Source organism: Stegastes partitus, unplaced genomic scaffold (assembly GCF_000690725.1).
Source record: "Stegastes partitus isolate 25-593 unplaced genomic scaffold, Stegastes_partitus-1.0.2 Scaffold735, whole genome shotgun sequence".
NCBI classification, from domain to species: domain Eukaryota; kingdom Metazoa; phylum Chordata; class Actinopteri; family Pomacentridae; genus Stegastes; species Stegastes partitus.
This window is the reverse complement of record NW_007578466.1, coordinates 83,590-98,839: the sequence shown is the minus strand read 5'-3', so window position 1 is coordinate 98,839 and position 15,250 is coordinate 83,590. Positions and strand designations below refer to the sequence as shown.

The 15,250-nt window shown below is 39.7% G+C and overlaps 1 protein-coding gene across 1 annotated transcript in view; it reads right to left on the bottom strand.

Moving 5' to 3' along the window:
• The window catches only part of cds1 (CDP-diacylglycerol synthase (phosphatidate cytidylyltransferase) 1), a 38,925-nt gene that overhangs the window by 12,573 nt on the left and 11,102 nt on the right, over window positions 1–15,250 (bottom strand). The window contains exons 2-5 of the mRNA XM_008291325.1: window positions 9,661–9,818; window positions 4,036–4,132; window positions 3,826–3,923; window positions 999–1,138 (exon numbers count right to left, since the gene is read on the bottom strand). Coding sequence (XP_008289547.1) covers window positions 999–1,138; window positions 3,826–3,923; window positions 4,036–4,132; window positions 9,661–9,818 — 493 coding nt within the window. The remainder of the gene's footprint in view (window positions 1–998; window positions 1,139–3,825; window positions 3,924–4,035; window positions 4,133–9,660; window positions 9,819–15,250) is intronic.

Genomic DNA, 15,250 nt, shown 5'->3' with positions numbered 1-15,250 from the left:
TCGCTGAGTTGACACAGGATGCTAACTTGTTGTTGCTTAACATCGCTCGGCCTAAATCTAAAATGTTTCCCAGCAACAGATCCATTTTGAACCTTCTGCTCCACTGATTTTGCCCGTCTGCTCTCTTTTCTACATCAACTTTTTCCACTGGAGCTGCAGGAAAGTTTTTGCTGAGCCTCCTCAAAAATGAAGCCAGAGTTTCTCAATCGCTCCCTGGTGGCTGCTTGTTGGTTTGGGAAGTTTCTGATTTAATACGCAGCTGAGTCTTCTGTCAGCTTTTTACTCGATAAAAATCATTTATCAACATTTATATATAAATAATCGTGCAGCTCTGCGTTTAAGGGTTAAACTTGCACAAGAACATACATTTAGCGCTGTACTTTGAAAGCAATAAAGTGTGATAACCTTAGAATATCTGGAATGTAACTTTAATTTGACCTCATCATAAACAAAGACATCATTAAAAAATGTTAAAACACTGGTATGCTGTTGATATTAGAGGTAAAATCAAGAATATTTAATTTATTATACATTTAAAAATGCCGGTATTATCCACTTTAGAAAAGGCTTTAGCAGCAGAGAGGCTTTAATTGTTAACCTCCACCTCTTTTAATGCTTAATGTATGTAAATCATTAGTATCCTGATAACAAACGGAGCTCAGTGTTTGCACTTTTACGACGCATCCGGCTGCTTATAACCAGAGCAATAAACCCTCCTATCAGCGACTTAAAGACTAAACGTAAAGACAACATGAGCTCGTGCCACTTTGTAAACTCACAAGTTAGTTTTTAACTACGCGTCTCCCTGAAGGTCTTTGTGTTTCTCTTTGTGTTCTGCTTCCTCCTCTCTAATGCTATTTGTAACTCAACTCTACAACGCACACAGCGTGTCTGCTTGAAATCTGATCCCGGCCCGTAGAGAAAACGTGAGTGGAGGCGGAGAGGCCAAAGAGCGAGTGTGTTTTGTGATTACAGCGGCCGCATTGTCTTGGACTCACCTGCCAGGTACAAGGCGAAGGAGATGAAGCGGTGATAGCGAGCCAGGAACTGCAGGGGTTCCTCCCTCTGCACCAGGGCGCCGAAGTAATCCGCGACCGTTTCCCCGTAGAAGAAGTAGTTGACGCAAATCAGGAAGTACCTGAGGCGAAGCAAAACACATTCTCTACATTATTTCCTCCTGTGTTTATACTCCATGCAGGAGCTTCCTTTTTGTGGTAATGTCAGAATAACTGTTGGATACGTGTTGTGTTGGTAATAAGACACAAACACTAACACAGCAGCATTATGAGACGAGGAAAAGTCCAGATGATATTCCTAATTTACACCTAGAATGTCTTTGAGTGCAGCTGAGAAAAATTCTGAAAATATTCTGAAACATACACAGATGTTGCTCCATTTTGAACTTTTAAGAGAATAATAATGTAGTTAAATAGGTGACATATTGAGCTTTTTGTCTTTTAACCTTCAGTTCTGAATGCAGCTGAGAAAAATCCCCAAAATATTCTCGAATAAAATACAAATTTTGCTCCAATTTGAATCTACATTTTGAACTTTAGGTCTGAGCACAGCTGAGAAAAATACTTAAAATATTCCTAAACATACACAGATGTTGCTCCATTTTGAACTTTTCAAAGAACAATAATGTAGTTAAACAGGTGACATATTGGGCTTTTTGTCTTTTAAACTTCAGTTCTGAATGCAGCTCTGAAAAGTCCTGAAAATATTCTCAAATAAAAAAACATATTTTGCTCCAATTTGAACTTTTTGTCTTTGAGCTTCAGGTGTTAGTGCAGTTTAAAAAAGCCCTGAAATATTACTAAAAATAAGCTCCATTTTGGACTTTTGAGAGAATAATAATGTAGGTAAATAGGTGACATGTTGAGCTTTTTCTCTTTTAACTTCAGGTCTAAGTGTAGCTGAGAAAAATTCTAAAAATATTCTCAAATAAAATACTAATTTTGCTCCAGTTTAAACCAACTTTTTGAGCTTCGAGGTCTGAGTGTAGCTGAGACAAATCCTGAAAATATTCCTAGAAATATGCTCCATTTTAAACTTTTAAAAGAACAATAAAATACTTAAATAGGTGACATGTTGAGCTTTTTTTATTTTAAACTTAAGGTCTGAATGCAGCTGAGAAAAATCCCCAAAATTATTCTCGAATTAAACCCAGATGTTGCTCCAGTTTGAATCTACTTTTTGAACTTCAGGTCTTTGTGCAGCTGAGAAAAACCATTAAATGACTCTTAAATGATACCCAGATTTTGTATGTTTCTCCTGGATGCAGGAGCCCCTCTCTTTGTGCTCACGTCAGATAAACTCCTGGATGTGTGCTGTGTGGGTCACTCGGTTTACGAGTCTACCGGTGCTTCTTGCCCACTGCACATTGACCTGCGGTGTGTGTGTGTTTGTAAAGGGTGGCTACGAGTGGGTGGCCTCGGTCAATTAGCCGTCATTTACTTCCAGCGCGGCAGCGATCTTTGCTCCTGGCCGCGCCGAAGCCCGGCCGCGGGCGTGTATGCAAAGTGTTAACAAAAAAACACTGGAGCACAAATCTCAGTCGCTGTGGGGAGAAAACGTGGGTATGTGGAGAAACTACCTGCAGACGACCGGAGTCAGCGTTTTACTCAAGTTAAATGAAGTGCGGCTGCCAGAGAAGGTGACTAAGTGCTGCCTTTAAATGGGAAATACAGCTTGTCCTGACTTATTTAATCTCCTTACATGCCACAGTGCCATAAAGAAGGAATACGGGCCTCACACTAAGATAACCTGCGGCTATGACTGCAGCACATGAGTGGAAATTTTCAATACTACCATGTAGATAAAATCACTTGGCTTCACTTTGGGTAAATCTGTCATTAGGACGCCTTATTTTACTTTATTCAAATTAGCTTTCTGTCACACATCCAACTGAGTTGCTGCCCTACAGACACTCTGGAGACTAGAAGCTTCTCTATGCACTGCTGCTCAGCGAGCTTCTACTGTAGCCTGCATGTGAGGTGTTTAGGGAACTTCGGTAGCATCTACCCATAAGCACAGTTTCAGCAATTATATTTACATTTTGCGTCCTAGTGCACTGAATTCAAATCATGTTTTAATCCGAAATATTTGCACATTCGCAGGAAGGTAGTACAGCATAGAAATAAAAGAAGTGCTTTGCTTTGTTTTAATGTGGAAGTGCAATTTAAAAACAAAACACTGAATAATCTTGATTATCTCAACTGTGCAGCCAAACTACTGATCAGACACCAAATAATACTTTTCTTAATGTTACTTTGAGGTATGTGCTTCTGCATAAAACACATTTTCTTATTAGAAAAACAAAAAAGCTGAACATGTCAAATGTTAAACGTCTTAGAGAAGGAGTCAATTTAGTCCAAATAAAATACATCTGACTTAAATCAGGAGCCATCTGAATAAGCAGAGAGATCCCCGATGCTCGATAATCCAACAAGAGAATAAAGCTCTGAATGCAAGGCAATTTAAAAATACCACCCGCTGACGTAACTCACAGAGAATCTGACTTGATATCTGTCTCATGCTAAACAAAGTGTTGCTGTGTTCCAGAGCCGACTGTAAAATTCACTGAAACATCCTCACTTCCTTTGACATTTTACAGAATATGCACACCCTTGCTGTCTGAAAAACACATTTTCCACCCTCTAAAATATCTCTGAACGGAGGAAATGCTGAAAACACTGATCTAATGCTTTCCCATCAAACCCAGCACTCATCCTGTTTATGTGTCTCGCAGCAAGACAACAGTCACATTATGAGAATAAGGCGTCCACTCCGTCGGCCGTCTACTGTGACATCCATTCGTCTTACCAACTCAGTGTCCTGAACCACGGCAGATCATAGGAATGGTAAACTCTGTAGCCGATGGTGATGATTTCCTGGAAGCACTTGATTTGCACGGTCATGACCTATGATCAGATGACGGGGAGCAGAGCACAAAGAAAAACAGTATTCATCAAACATTTTTGGAAAACAAAATCCTGAAAAGCACCGAGACAGAGCATCAGCCCGTGAACTCACCACTAATATAAGAGTGACGGGTCCCATGTAGATGATGAGGAAAAAGCCAAAAATCATGGCTAAAGACAGAACTCCTCGTATCCAGTAGTTCTTCCATCTGTGGAGAAAACAAACAGCGCATTAATGATGTGTTGTTACCTTAAAAATCCCAGAACTTGTGCGCTAATTTGTTTTCATTTAAGCTTTTATTCAAACAAAGCAAACAGCAGACAGTGAAACATATGACACAGAAAGCGTAGCTCCAGAGTCACAATATTATAACAGCAGATTAATGTTAGCAGAAGCTTTGAATCCACACATTTGACATGTTTATTTAAATCAGCTGACTGGCAGCAGAGGAAGCCTTCAGGCTGTGGTTGATATACTGCATTATATTGTTAACAGGTCCTCTGATGGCAAAAGTTCCCTATTTTGCTGTATTTAAATAATCCAAATATATATATTTTCTACAGATATTTGAAAGAAAATGTATGTATATAAGGGACTGAAAATTTTACAAATTTTCCTATTTTTTTTAAAATTACAAATAATGTAAGTAAAATCACAAAACAATTATTAATTTACATTCTGAAAAAATATAATAATAATAATAATAATAGATAATAGATAATATTGTCCACATCAAAAACCCAGATTTTTATAAATAGGTCATTTTACGACATTTAACAGTAAAATTAAGTTGTTGTTGTTGTTATTAATAATAAAAAAGGACATTAAGGACTGAAAAATGGTAAATATTTTTTAAAACTATTCTTTTCTACCTTTTTCCTTGTTGCAGTAAATTTCAAATAATAATGAGTAAGCTCAGAAAAAAGTTATTCATTTACATGCTGGCTGCAAAATAAATTTAAAAATCACTCAATACAACTGTCTTTAAATCTGCAAAAAATAGATTTTGCAAATGTTTGCTGTTATATAGAATATATTTAGATTTTGTTAACTGCTATTTTAAAGATTTGTCCTGTTTTGTGATATTGCAGATAATAACGACTAATATAAAAAAAATATTCATTTACATGCTGACTGTGTCAAAAAAAAATTTTACTCTAAAAATGAGGGGTTTTTTTTACAAATATTACTTGTCTTACAATGTGTGACTATAAAATCTTTTATTGTATTTAAATTAGTTAGAAATCTCAGGATGTTACAGACGTTTGCTGATATTTTCACACTTTTCTTACAGCTTTTTAATGTTAAATATTCATCCATCATGGGCTTTTTTTCCTAGCACCTTTGCTACCAGATCTTTTACCATTTTTTTCTATTTTTGTTGTATGATGCTGACAACATGAGAGGAGGACAGAGAGGATGCACAGTCAAGTGATAAACCCTGTACAATGAACAAAGCCAGACCCCTTCGCTGTAGCTTATATCAGGCCTGCATCCTGTCTTTTCCTGGTGTTACGTGCCGTACTGTGTGTTGTGGTTGTTCTCTCAGGTGCTGCTTGGTCCCCTGTCACAGCAGGTAACTGAGTCTCCACCTCCTCATCACCTCTGGGACTATAAAGGCTGATGGAAGTTGCTTCACTGATGCTACAGCTGTCTACGTGTGCTGGTGTTGGTAGGCTTTGGCGTGCTTCACTCATGTTTGGAGGGAAGGTGTTCGACATTCCATGTTTTACAGCCGTGAACAGTTACAGGACCAGGTGTTCCAACAACTACCACACTGGCTGTGAAGGGGTCAGAGGTGGCTCAAGATGTTACTGGTGGTAAAACTCAACATGCTGTTATTTAAAACGTTTCACTGAAGCTCCTAGAATTAAAACGACCTGGATGACTGAGATTCTACCCGGACGTATTTTACACAGCTCTTGGTTTTTTGTCACTCTTTATCTTTTACTACATGATCTGTGGCTCGTAGGAAACCAGTTTGATCCTTCTTTAGGAAATAAAACTGTGCTTTTCCCCCCAGTAAACATCTTAATGCTACTCTCCTCATCTCCTATTCTTGCAGGGAATGTAACAGAGGTTTTCAGAGGATGTTGTTGGCTAATGAAGCGTCCAGCTGAGTTCAGTTGGGAAGATTGGTTCCTGCACTATTATCTTCATCACTTCTGTTGTCACCATGTTGTCAGAAACAAAAATGGCGTCTCAGATGTTTGATATGTGCAAACTTTGCTTCACCAAGAACAGCATCTAGACTCTGATGGGCTCAGTCCTCATCTCCTAAAATACTTTCTTTTCATAATAAACTTTTGTCTGCTCTCTCCTTATTGAATTAGGAGCTGATGGAACCACGAGGTCTTGTGGTAATCAACTTGAAAGTTAAAACAATACAATTAGCAAATCGCAAACGCTGCAGCTCAGGATTTACGAGGTGTGGCTTTTAAATAATTAGACAGATGCAAATGTGTGTATTTGTGCAGATTGGAACCTTTGTGGGTGATCCGGCTTGCCCACTGATCACTGTGTGGATCAGGCTGCGGTTTAACTGATAGAAGCTCAGTTTTAATTATTTAACAGCCATGATTTGTACATTTTGCAGCACATCTGAACTGTCATGTCAGTGATTCTACAAATTCATGCTGTCCTTTGTGTGCAACAGTCGCAGCTTTGATGATATCTCATCACGTTTTTGACCAAGTTTGAAAAAGATCCCCAAAAAAAATCACAATTTAGCTATTTAGCCGAAATCTTTCAGCCCTGCAGCAACATCCTGCGGTGCTTTTTGCTGCTGCTGAGGCCCCCCGGCTGCACCGATTGCCGGCCGAGAGCAAAAACAAAAGAGAGGAAACGACTAAAAGCTGCACAGGAGCCGAGCAGGGCCGAGAGGCTGCTGCCTGCTGCATGAATGGAGAAGAAAAACAGCTGCATCATGGAAAAAGCTGCTTCCACTCGGCTTTACGCTCCCACACTCTGTCCCTCCGTCACTCTCGCTTTCTCTGGATCTACCTCCCCCTTCCTCTGGTCACCTTCAAGTCCAAGCATCCCCTCCTCCTCTGGTCTCTCAGTCCATTCACCATCCCTCATCCACCTTTACTTTACCAACTACTCCTCCACCTGTTTCTCTACATCTCTCTTATTCCTTCATCTACTTCTTTCTTCCTCCCTCCTTCTTCCTCCCATCCCCCCCTTCTCTCTGTTCATCCACAGGACTCTCTGCAGCACACCGGCTATAATGGCGAGCCTGCAGGGATTAGTGCTTCCCTCCTCGTGAGCCTTTAAGCCCTGTGACCTGGCCGTCACTCGCCGGTCACGCCCTCCACTCCTCATCTGTATACCAACAGGGCCTCGCTCAGATCGCCAAGTGTGACAGTCGTGGCAAGAAGCGTTTCCACACTTCAAGAAGCGTGCACAGGCAGTTCCTTCACTAATCGCATTGGTGAACTCCAGCCTTTGATGCATTTGCTGACTTTCTGATGAGTTTATTCTAAAGTTCTGACTCTTCAAACTGCATCAAGATTATCAGCACAGAATCAAAATCTTTAAAAAGAAATTCACACGTTTCTTTAGTCGTATCATTTCCAGACACGGCGCCACAACAAAATACGAGTCGCTGCTTCATAAATAACAAAGCAGTGCATGTTTGTGAGCACGTTTTAAAGGTTATCCTACCAGACAGCGCTATATCCACCCGAGCAGAAACAACAACGGCTCGTAAACACACCTTTTTTCACAGCCTGACGTGCGAGTGTGCAGGGAAATATCAGTGAGCGATACGTCAGCGATTATTCTAAGAGAACATTTTTTTTACTCTCACAGGTTTCACTGCCTTGTTTATCTTAACATCTACAAACTATTTCTACCACAACTGTCACTGCTGACAATGTGTTTGTTCAAACACACACTGATCCCTGAAGTAGATAGCACTCAAATATCTAAAGCATGCACATTCGAGTAAAAAGTTTAGTGAGTTTGTGCAGAAAGTTAAAGCCAGAAATCCTGCTAAAACACATCTGAGCTGTCAATGGCTAAAGGTTTATCAATTAATTAAGAGGAATTAATTAATCATTGACTGGAAAATACGCCACACGCACGTGTGAAGAGATTAATCTCCCTAAACAAAAGACACATAAGAAGGAAGAAGAGTAAATCAAGCCTGCGTTGTTGTTTGTTCACTCAGCAGCGATAATATTAAATTAGACGAGTCGATGTACAGGAGAATAAATATTTTAAGGCAGTATAGAATTGCTAATAACCTTGCTGCATTATATGTTGACTTGTTATTGCTCACACTAGACCACACGTACAAACAACTATCATATATCACTGTGGTGCAACATCAACACATTAAAACCTGAATATTATGAATATTTTGTACATTTAAAAGACTCAATTTTTACTAAATATACCAAAAAAAAATTCAAAATCTGTATTTTTTTTTGCTCATGGAAGGATTTGTTTAATATGAATGTTGTTTTTTACATATAGAATTATCTTGTGCAATATTTTTTTCCATATTCAGAGGAATCTGTGCAAAATTGGAATTTCTTATTTTTATTTTTCTCAAAAACTGCAAATACTTGACTGTAAATGTGCCTGCTGTGGGATCAGTAAAGGGTTGTCTTATTATAATTGTCGCCTGGTGCCAGAATTTTGTATTTTCTTTTACATATACACACATTTTGACAGTAAATTGATGCAGAAAAGAAACAAATTGGTGCACAAAAATTCACCAACATCCTAGAAAGCAAACGCTTGATGACACCGATGATAGCTGATCATATAGAACATTATACGCTCATGCAAATAATATAATAACACTGTGGGTGACAAGCTAACATTTCCATAACACAACATAAAATCCTGTATTTGTGAACAAATGCTCAGACATCCAACCTGCACGTGGTCATGAATGTACTGAACCCATTCACCCGCTCAGAGAACTCCCTTTGGTCAGCTGTAAATTCACTAACAGGTGCGTTTCCTTCGCTGCATTATTAAGAACATGCTCAAACATCTCCCCGGGTTACAATCTATTTCTGGTCCAATTAACCTACATGCAAACCGGAAACGTGATCAATCACTCTGCCAGGGGTCACCTCACGATGGATGGAGGGGGGAAAACTGCTTGGTGCGGCAATATCACGGCTGACGTACATCTGAACAGGACCTCGGGCTTCTCTGGTTCAGGTAAAATCCATCAGACACCTGAGCTGCACCGTTTAGACGCACTTTAGGAAAAATGAAAAAGCTGAGCGGCGGGACTGTGAAATGTGAAATTTGACCTACTAGTATTCTAAGAAATGTTTAATCTTGTAGTTTCTGCTGAGGGTGGCTGTGACAAGTACAATCAAATGACAAATAACTTCCTTGGAGCTCTCTCTTGCTCTGAATCTATCTTGATGTCTGTTTTTGTTTGTTACACAACTATTTCTGACACTGGATTGTAGCAGCATGAATGTCTTCCTCGTAAATTGTAATCGTTCGTTCTGACTGCTCAAAAACAGCAGACCTCTGTTCATTCATTTTTACTGGATTACTACCACATCGTACGAAGCCTGCTGGGCGAGTACCGACTCTCACGAGACGATACAAACTTAGATTTTATGAGATCTTCGTAACGTGGCTCGCAGCAGGAGCAAACTGTGTGACATTTCTGAGCAGTGACACCTCCAGGATGCCCTTTAGCAGCATCTGCCGGCGTCCGTCTCCCGTGAGTATGTGTGTTTGAGGGGCGGTTACCTTGGCGGCAGCCCCTCCAGAGCTTTGTTCAGGCAATTTGGAGTGTTGTCTGTGTCTGCTGTGGACAGAGGAACATCTGGAGTGTCCGCCTTGGGGTCGCAGTCGCCTTCTCCGTCGGCGTCGCCCGACAGGCCGAGTCTGTCATCCCCGTCGGCCTCCTGTCAGAACACACACAGACAAATGTATTCAAATGCTGGCTCGAGATAGGGAGTCCTCACCTGGCGCACAGGTAGGGACAGAAAACAGCAGAGCAAAGACAGAGCTGCACAGAGAGCTCATTGGTACATCATCTGGTTAGAAGACTAGAGGCCGACCAAGCAGATTTTATTCAATGTTTTCTTATTTAGGCAAAAAAACAGAAATAATTGAGGCTTATTTAATGTAAAAACTGCTCTTCTCATTCAAACTAGAGCTCAAAACCCTGATTTCACCTTTTATTTTACTTTAAGTTTATTATACTTTCATTCACATCCATCAGTAGTCATTGTGTTCATTGTGTTTTACGACCCGTTGTTTGGATTTTACAGCACTTTGGTTCAGCTCTTGCTTGTTTTATTTCTTTTTAAACTGTGCTTTGTAGATAAATTTGACTTGGCTCGACTTTGGCTCGACTCCTGAGAGGCAAAGTTGGGTCTAAACTGAGCGGAGCAGCACCGGGCCGAGCAGACGGCGGTTTAATTAGGCCAGAGTTTAGCCCCCTCACCTGGGAGGAGGAAACAGCAGAGCCGGTGTAGGTGTCCTCTAAACTTGGCAGGGATTCAAGTAGGTCTGTTGTTGTGTGTAAAAAAGCTCTCTTTAAAAGCAGAGACAGCCTCTTGGAATTCAGAGCAGCACACCGTCTGTGACTTTATTCCTACATCGTATCTGACAGATGAAGACCTTGAGAGTGTGAAGCTAATGAGGTTATAATTAATTTCTTAAACACTTAATGAACTTTCAACGTTTCTATACATCCTTATATGAAGTATTTGCTGCCATTGTTGGCACTGAAATACCCTTCTATACCTCACTGTATCCTGAAAATGATATTTCCAAACATGCAAACACATTTGAACCCAACAAACTCCTCCAAATGTCCATAAAAGGGGAAAGTTTGCTTCCAGTGGAGCTGGAGGTCGGCTGACTGAGCATGACTGAGCTGAAAGTCTACACCAGGTGCTGACAGGTTAACAGGCTGCTGCTGCCCGGGAGGCAAAACTTCGATATTGGCGATAATGAATCTTTAATCTGGATTTAAACTCAGTGAGCAGCTACTGCAGTCACACGGACACGGCTCCTATTCAGCATTGACAACACAGTCGTTTTTCCTCGAATGTAACATATAAAGTTACTGGATCCTCAAGGGTTCCTTGTTGTAGTTGCAAAATGATTTAAAATTCATTTAGTTACATCATATTTGGTCGTGTTTATCTTAGCGCAGCAGCTGCATTTGAAGTACAAATATTGCTTCTCATTTCAAGTTTCACCAACGCGAAATAGAAATTTTGAATAAAATAATCTAATCAGAATTGTACCTGTTTTTTTTGTTCCCCACAGATGCAAAAATAGTATTTAATCTGCTCCAACTAAGTATTATTTACCAGAGTTTACAGTCAGTAAAGTGCTCTAGCAGTAATTGTTGTTACATGAATGATTCTGGTTATAGAAAATAAAAAGATATAAGGAGTGAAAACACAAATGGTTTGCTGATTATACACCTAAGTACCATTATTATCATTAGTATTATTATTATTACAACAGACAATAATGAAAACATGCAGTCAGGTTTAAAAGATAAAGTATGGTGTGATTTTCAACTTTCCGACGGTCCTTGAAGTAATCGTGTGTTGCGTGCAGTTTTGTTGAAATCCGGATATTCACAAAAAGATTCACGTTACTGTACATCTCATTCTGAAAATTGCCAAAAATGCACCGTTTGCACTGAACAGATTCTGTAAAAAACTAAAAAATTCTGCATTCTTTAGCGCACACCAGAAGCCATTAGTGACTGAGCAGCGACAAACAGTCACCTGACAAAAATTCAAGAACTATCAGGTTGAACTGCAGGCTGTGTTTACACGAAGCAGCCAAGAGAGAGGTACGAAAGCTCATTTAAAATGTAAATAGTAAAACATCCATATTATGTAAAGTCAGAATTTTTCCCCCAGTGTTGGTAGCAGCTGTTGGCACTTGGAAAAATGTTCAATTCAATTCAATTCAATTTTATTTGTATAGCGCATATTTACAACAACAGTCATCTCATAGCGCTTTGGAATGTTGTACATGTTGAGTTCAGGTTTTTTTTTTTCATTTTTTGTTAAAATAAATAATTAAAGAAATTCAACTTTTGCTTCACTGTTTTTTATGACTTGTGGCATTATAACTATGATAAACTGCACAAAAGACAGTTTTGAGTTGTGCTGTTTTAATAGCGATACAGGACTTTAACTTGCAGCAAGGAATGAGTTTGGAGTGAGTAAAAATGTGATCACAGTGCTTTCAAAAACTATATTCGATTTTCTTTTCTTTCTAAAAATTCTCATGTTTTCTAAAATCTAAAATGATGTTCGAAAATTTTCAGGGGTGCTTAAATAAAATAAAAATGAAAATGATAATTCCTATGTATAGAAAAACAGCTTGTATGAATACACACTATGAAGAAACAGGGTCAACAGTTTTAATAAACATCATAAATCAGCACCTCGGTTTTGTGAAAAACGCTGGTTCAGTAAGAAACGAGGCCAGAGCTGATGTATTTTCAGATTTAGCATCATTAGCAGCGTTAGCACGTGGACATTCGCTCACATACGCCAGCATCATCAATAAATCAGCACAGTGACATCCTAGAAATTCCCTCCAACACTTTTTTTCTGTTCTTGACTTAACACCAGTAATGGTTCGATCCTGTAACAAAGAGGTGAGCGGAGACGGTTTCTCCCTTAAAGAGTCTATTTTTAAAACCGGCTCACACATCCACGGTGGGATTAGGTTTCCCCTTTTGCACTTGAGAGACTCGCTGATGCTCCTGGACATTTTTCTGCCTTTCATGGCTGCTTCTACTGAAACGCTGCTAAATACGGTCCGTCGGGGCATCAGGGTTAAATCGGAGGGCTTTAGAAATAAGGCCTGCGATCGTGGTCAGACGTAATTAGCTCGAAAAGAGCTGAAAATGGGGGATGGTTTGGGGTTGAGAGGGAGACGGGGGGGAGTGTCACTTGAGTTGGTGCTGGAGTTGAGGAGAGAAGAAGAGGTGTAATTGTAGATTTCCACTCAGGTTTTAATGAGGAAACGCTGATGCCTGCAGATGGAAACAGTGGAAAGCTCCAGGTTCTGGTTGCCAGTGTAACGGTCATATCTCACTCAAAAAGAAAAGAGCATCTCTGGTCAGAGTGTCCAGAGAGCTGGACTGAGCATCAAAGTGAAAGTAAGATGGACTGATAGGTTTACTGGGAAGAAATGAGCACGAGACATGTTGTGCTAAATGTTGTTGTATGGGTTTTAGCTGAAGCAGGTTAGCTCGGTTTGTCTATTCTACCAGATTCTTAGAAAATGAAAATGACAGAGCAGGTTTTTCCTGATTAAAACGGGCCGCTGGGTGGTGACGATGCATGAAAGTTAGCAAAGTCAGTCTGCATACAGTAAAAAAATGAGTGTGTGTTACCATCACTGATTGAAATCAACGCTTTTCTGGTTATTTTCTGACCATTTAATTAAACTCAAATCATTTTTTATATACATATAGAGCACCAATTCACAACATATGTCATCTCATAGCACTTGTTTTACTAAGGTGCTTTTGATTTCCAAACAAATAAACCAAATTTATGACACAAAAACATCAATAATGCCAAAGTAAATGAAACCACAATTAAGAAAACTGATTAAAATATACGGATATGTTTTGTTTCCTAACATCTTGGTACTGGTGATTTCCTTTGGTGTCAGTTAAAATTTCTTCAAGATGAATAGTTTTGATTTATTTGTCACATGCTCATACAGTTCAGGCAGTGACATGTATCTACTCTGAGATATACGTCGCTTTGGATAAAGCGTCTCCAAAATGAAATTGTAGAATTGTAGAAGTCAAATGCAAAGCGACAAGGCTTTGCAGCAACTAGACATAAAAACATTCCTTCAAAACAGACGAAAAAATTGTCATAAACAACGAGGAGTTAAGAGATTGTTAAATGAAAAACATGTTTAATCCAGAATATGTCAGAAGAAGGTGGTCGCGACAATTTACTGTTTTTATTTCCACAAAAGCATAAAGCCAGGTTTACTTGTAATGATGCTTTTCCCCTTTTCTCAACAGCCAACTGTTCATTTTTAAACAGTTGTGTCTATTTTTAATACATATAAATCAGATATAACATTAAAACCACAGAGAGGTGAAGAGAATGACATCGTCTTGCTCCAGTGCAATGTTCTGGATGCTACTTTGACATGTACCAACCATCTAAACACTGTTCCACACCAAGGCGAGGCTGATTTCAGCATACTTTTTTAAATGTTTACTAGTGTATCATACTTGTACATCTTACTGCTTTGTCTTCTATTAGGAACTGCATTTATTCTCATGTTATATAATTTGCTGTCAGAGCGATACCTTAGCATACCTTAGCATACCTTCCTTTTATCTCATCTTACAATCCACTTCAATCCAGGAAACAACAACAACCTTTGTGGTAGCAACCTACCACTCTGAAAAGAAATCAAGTTTTGCACAGGATTTGGATCTTGCAGTGTCACATCCCTGTTATTTTGCTATTTTTTGGTGGATTGTCCATTTTAATCACATTGCCTGTCACTATTTTTGAGGGAACTATGAAGCTGCAGCCTTGTGATTGGTTTAAAATATTTCTTTCTGTATATCAGAGTGACACTGAGGTGCAGCCGGACCGTTTTGTAATACAGAATGAGCAGGCTAAGCGCTACTGTCCAGAATATAACCACTGACTGTCCACTGATGGTATTTTCTCACCGTGTTGCAACAGAGACAGTTTGTCAACAGTCCAGTTTCCACAAAAGGGGAAACAGGCCTCAGCCTTGTTCCGAATATTAACTTCAGAGCCACAAACGTGCTACACGCAGAGCTACAATATTAATCTGCACTCAAGCTTCTTAATTAAACTGTCAAACACAGTTAATCCACTGTTTGTGTTTGCAAAGCATGCTAACTGCTGTGTAATCGCTGCTCAAACAACGCCGCAAATCTGCGTGATATCAGTCCAAGTTACAGGATAAGACTAATTCTCGGTCTCTGAGTACCTGTAAATACAAAACTGATAGCCTGGCGTGAAATGAAACATGAAAGCAGCCGGTTGCACCCAGACATTCACTGGGTACCGTTAGTTTTGTACCATCTGAGACAGCAGCAGCAGTATGGCTGTCCTTGCGGCTCAGATCACCTCGGCTGTCATCTCTGTCCTCCTCATCCTCGCTATTATTGCCTCTGCTGCAGGAACAGGAGGAAGAGGGAGGGAGGAGGACCGGCGACGGGCAGCCGGAGCCACTTTTCACTCTCATTCATGTCACTGGTGCTTAAAGCAACTGTTGTTTAGCAGCCAGCGCAGCCTCTGAAGCAGCTGAATGTGAGGAAAAGTGCTTATAT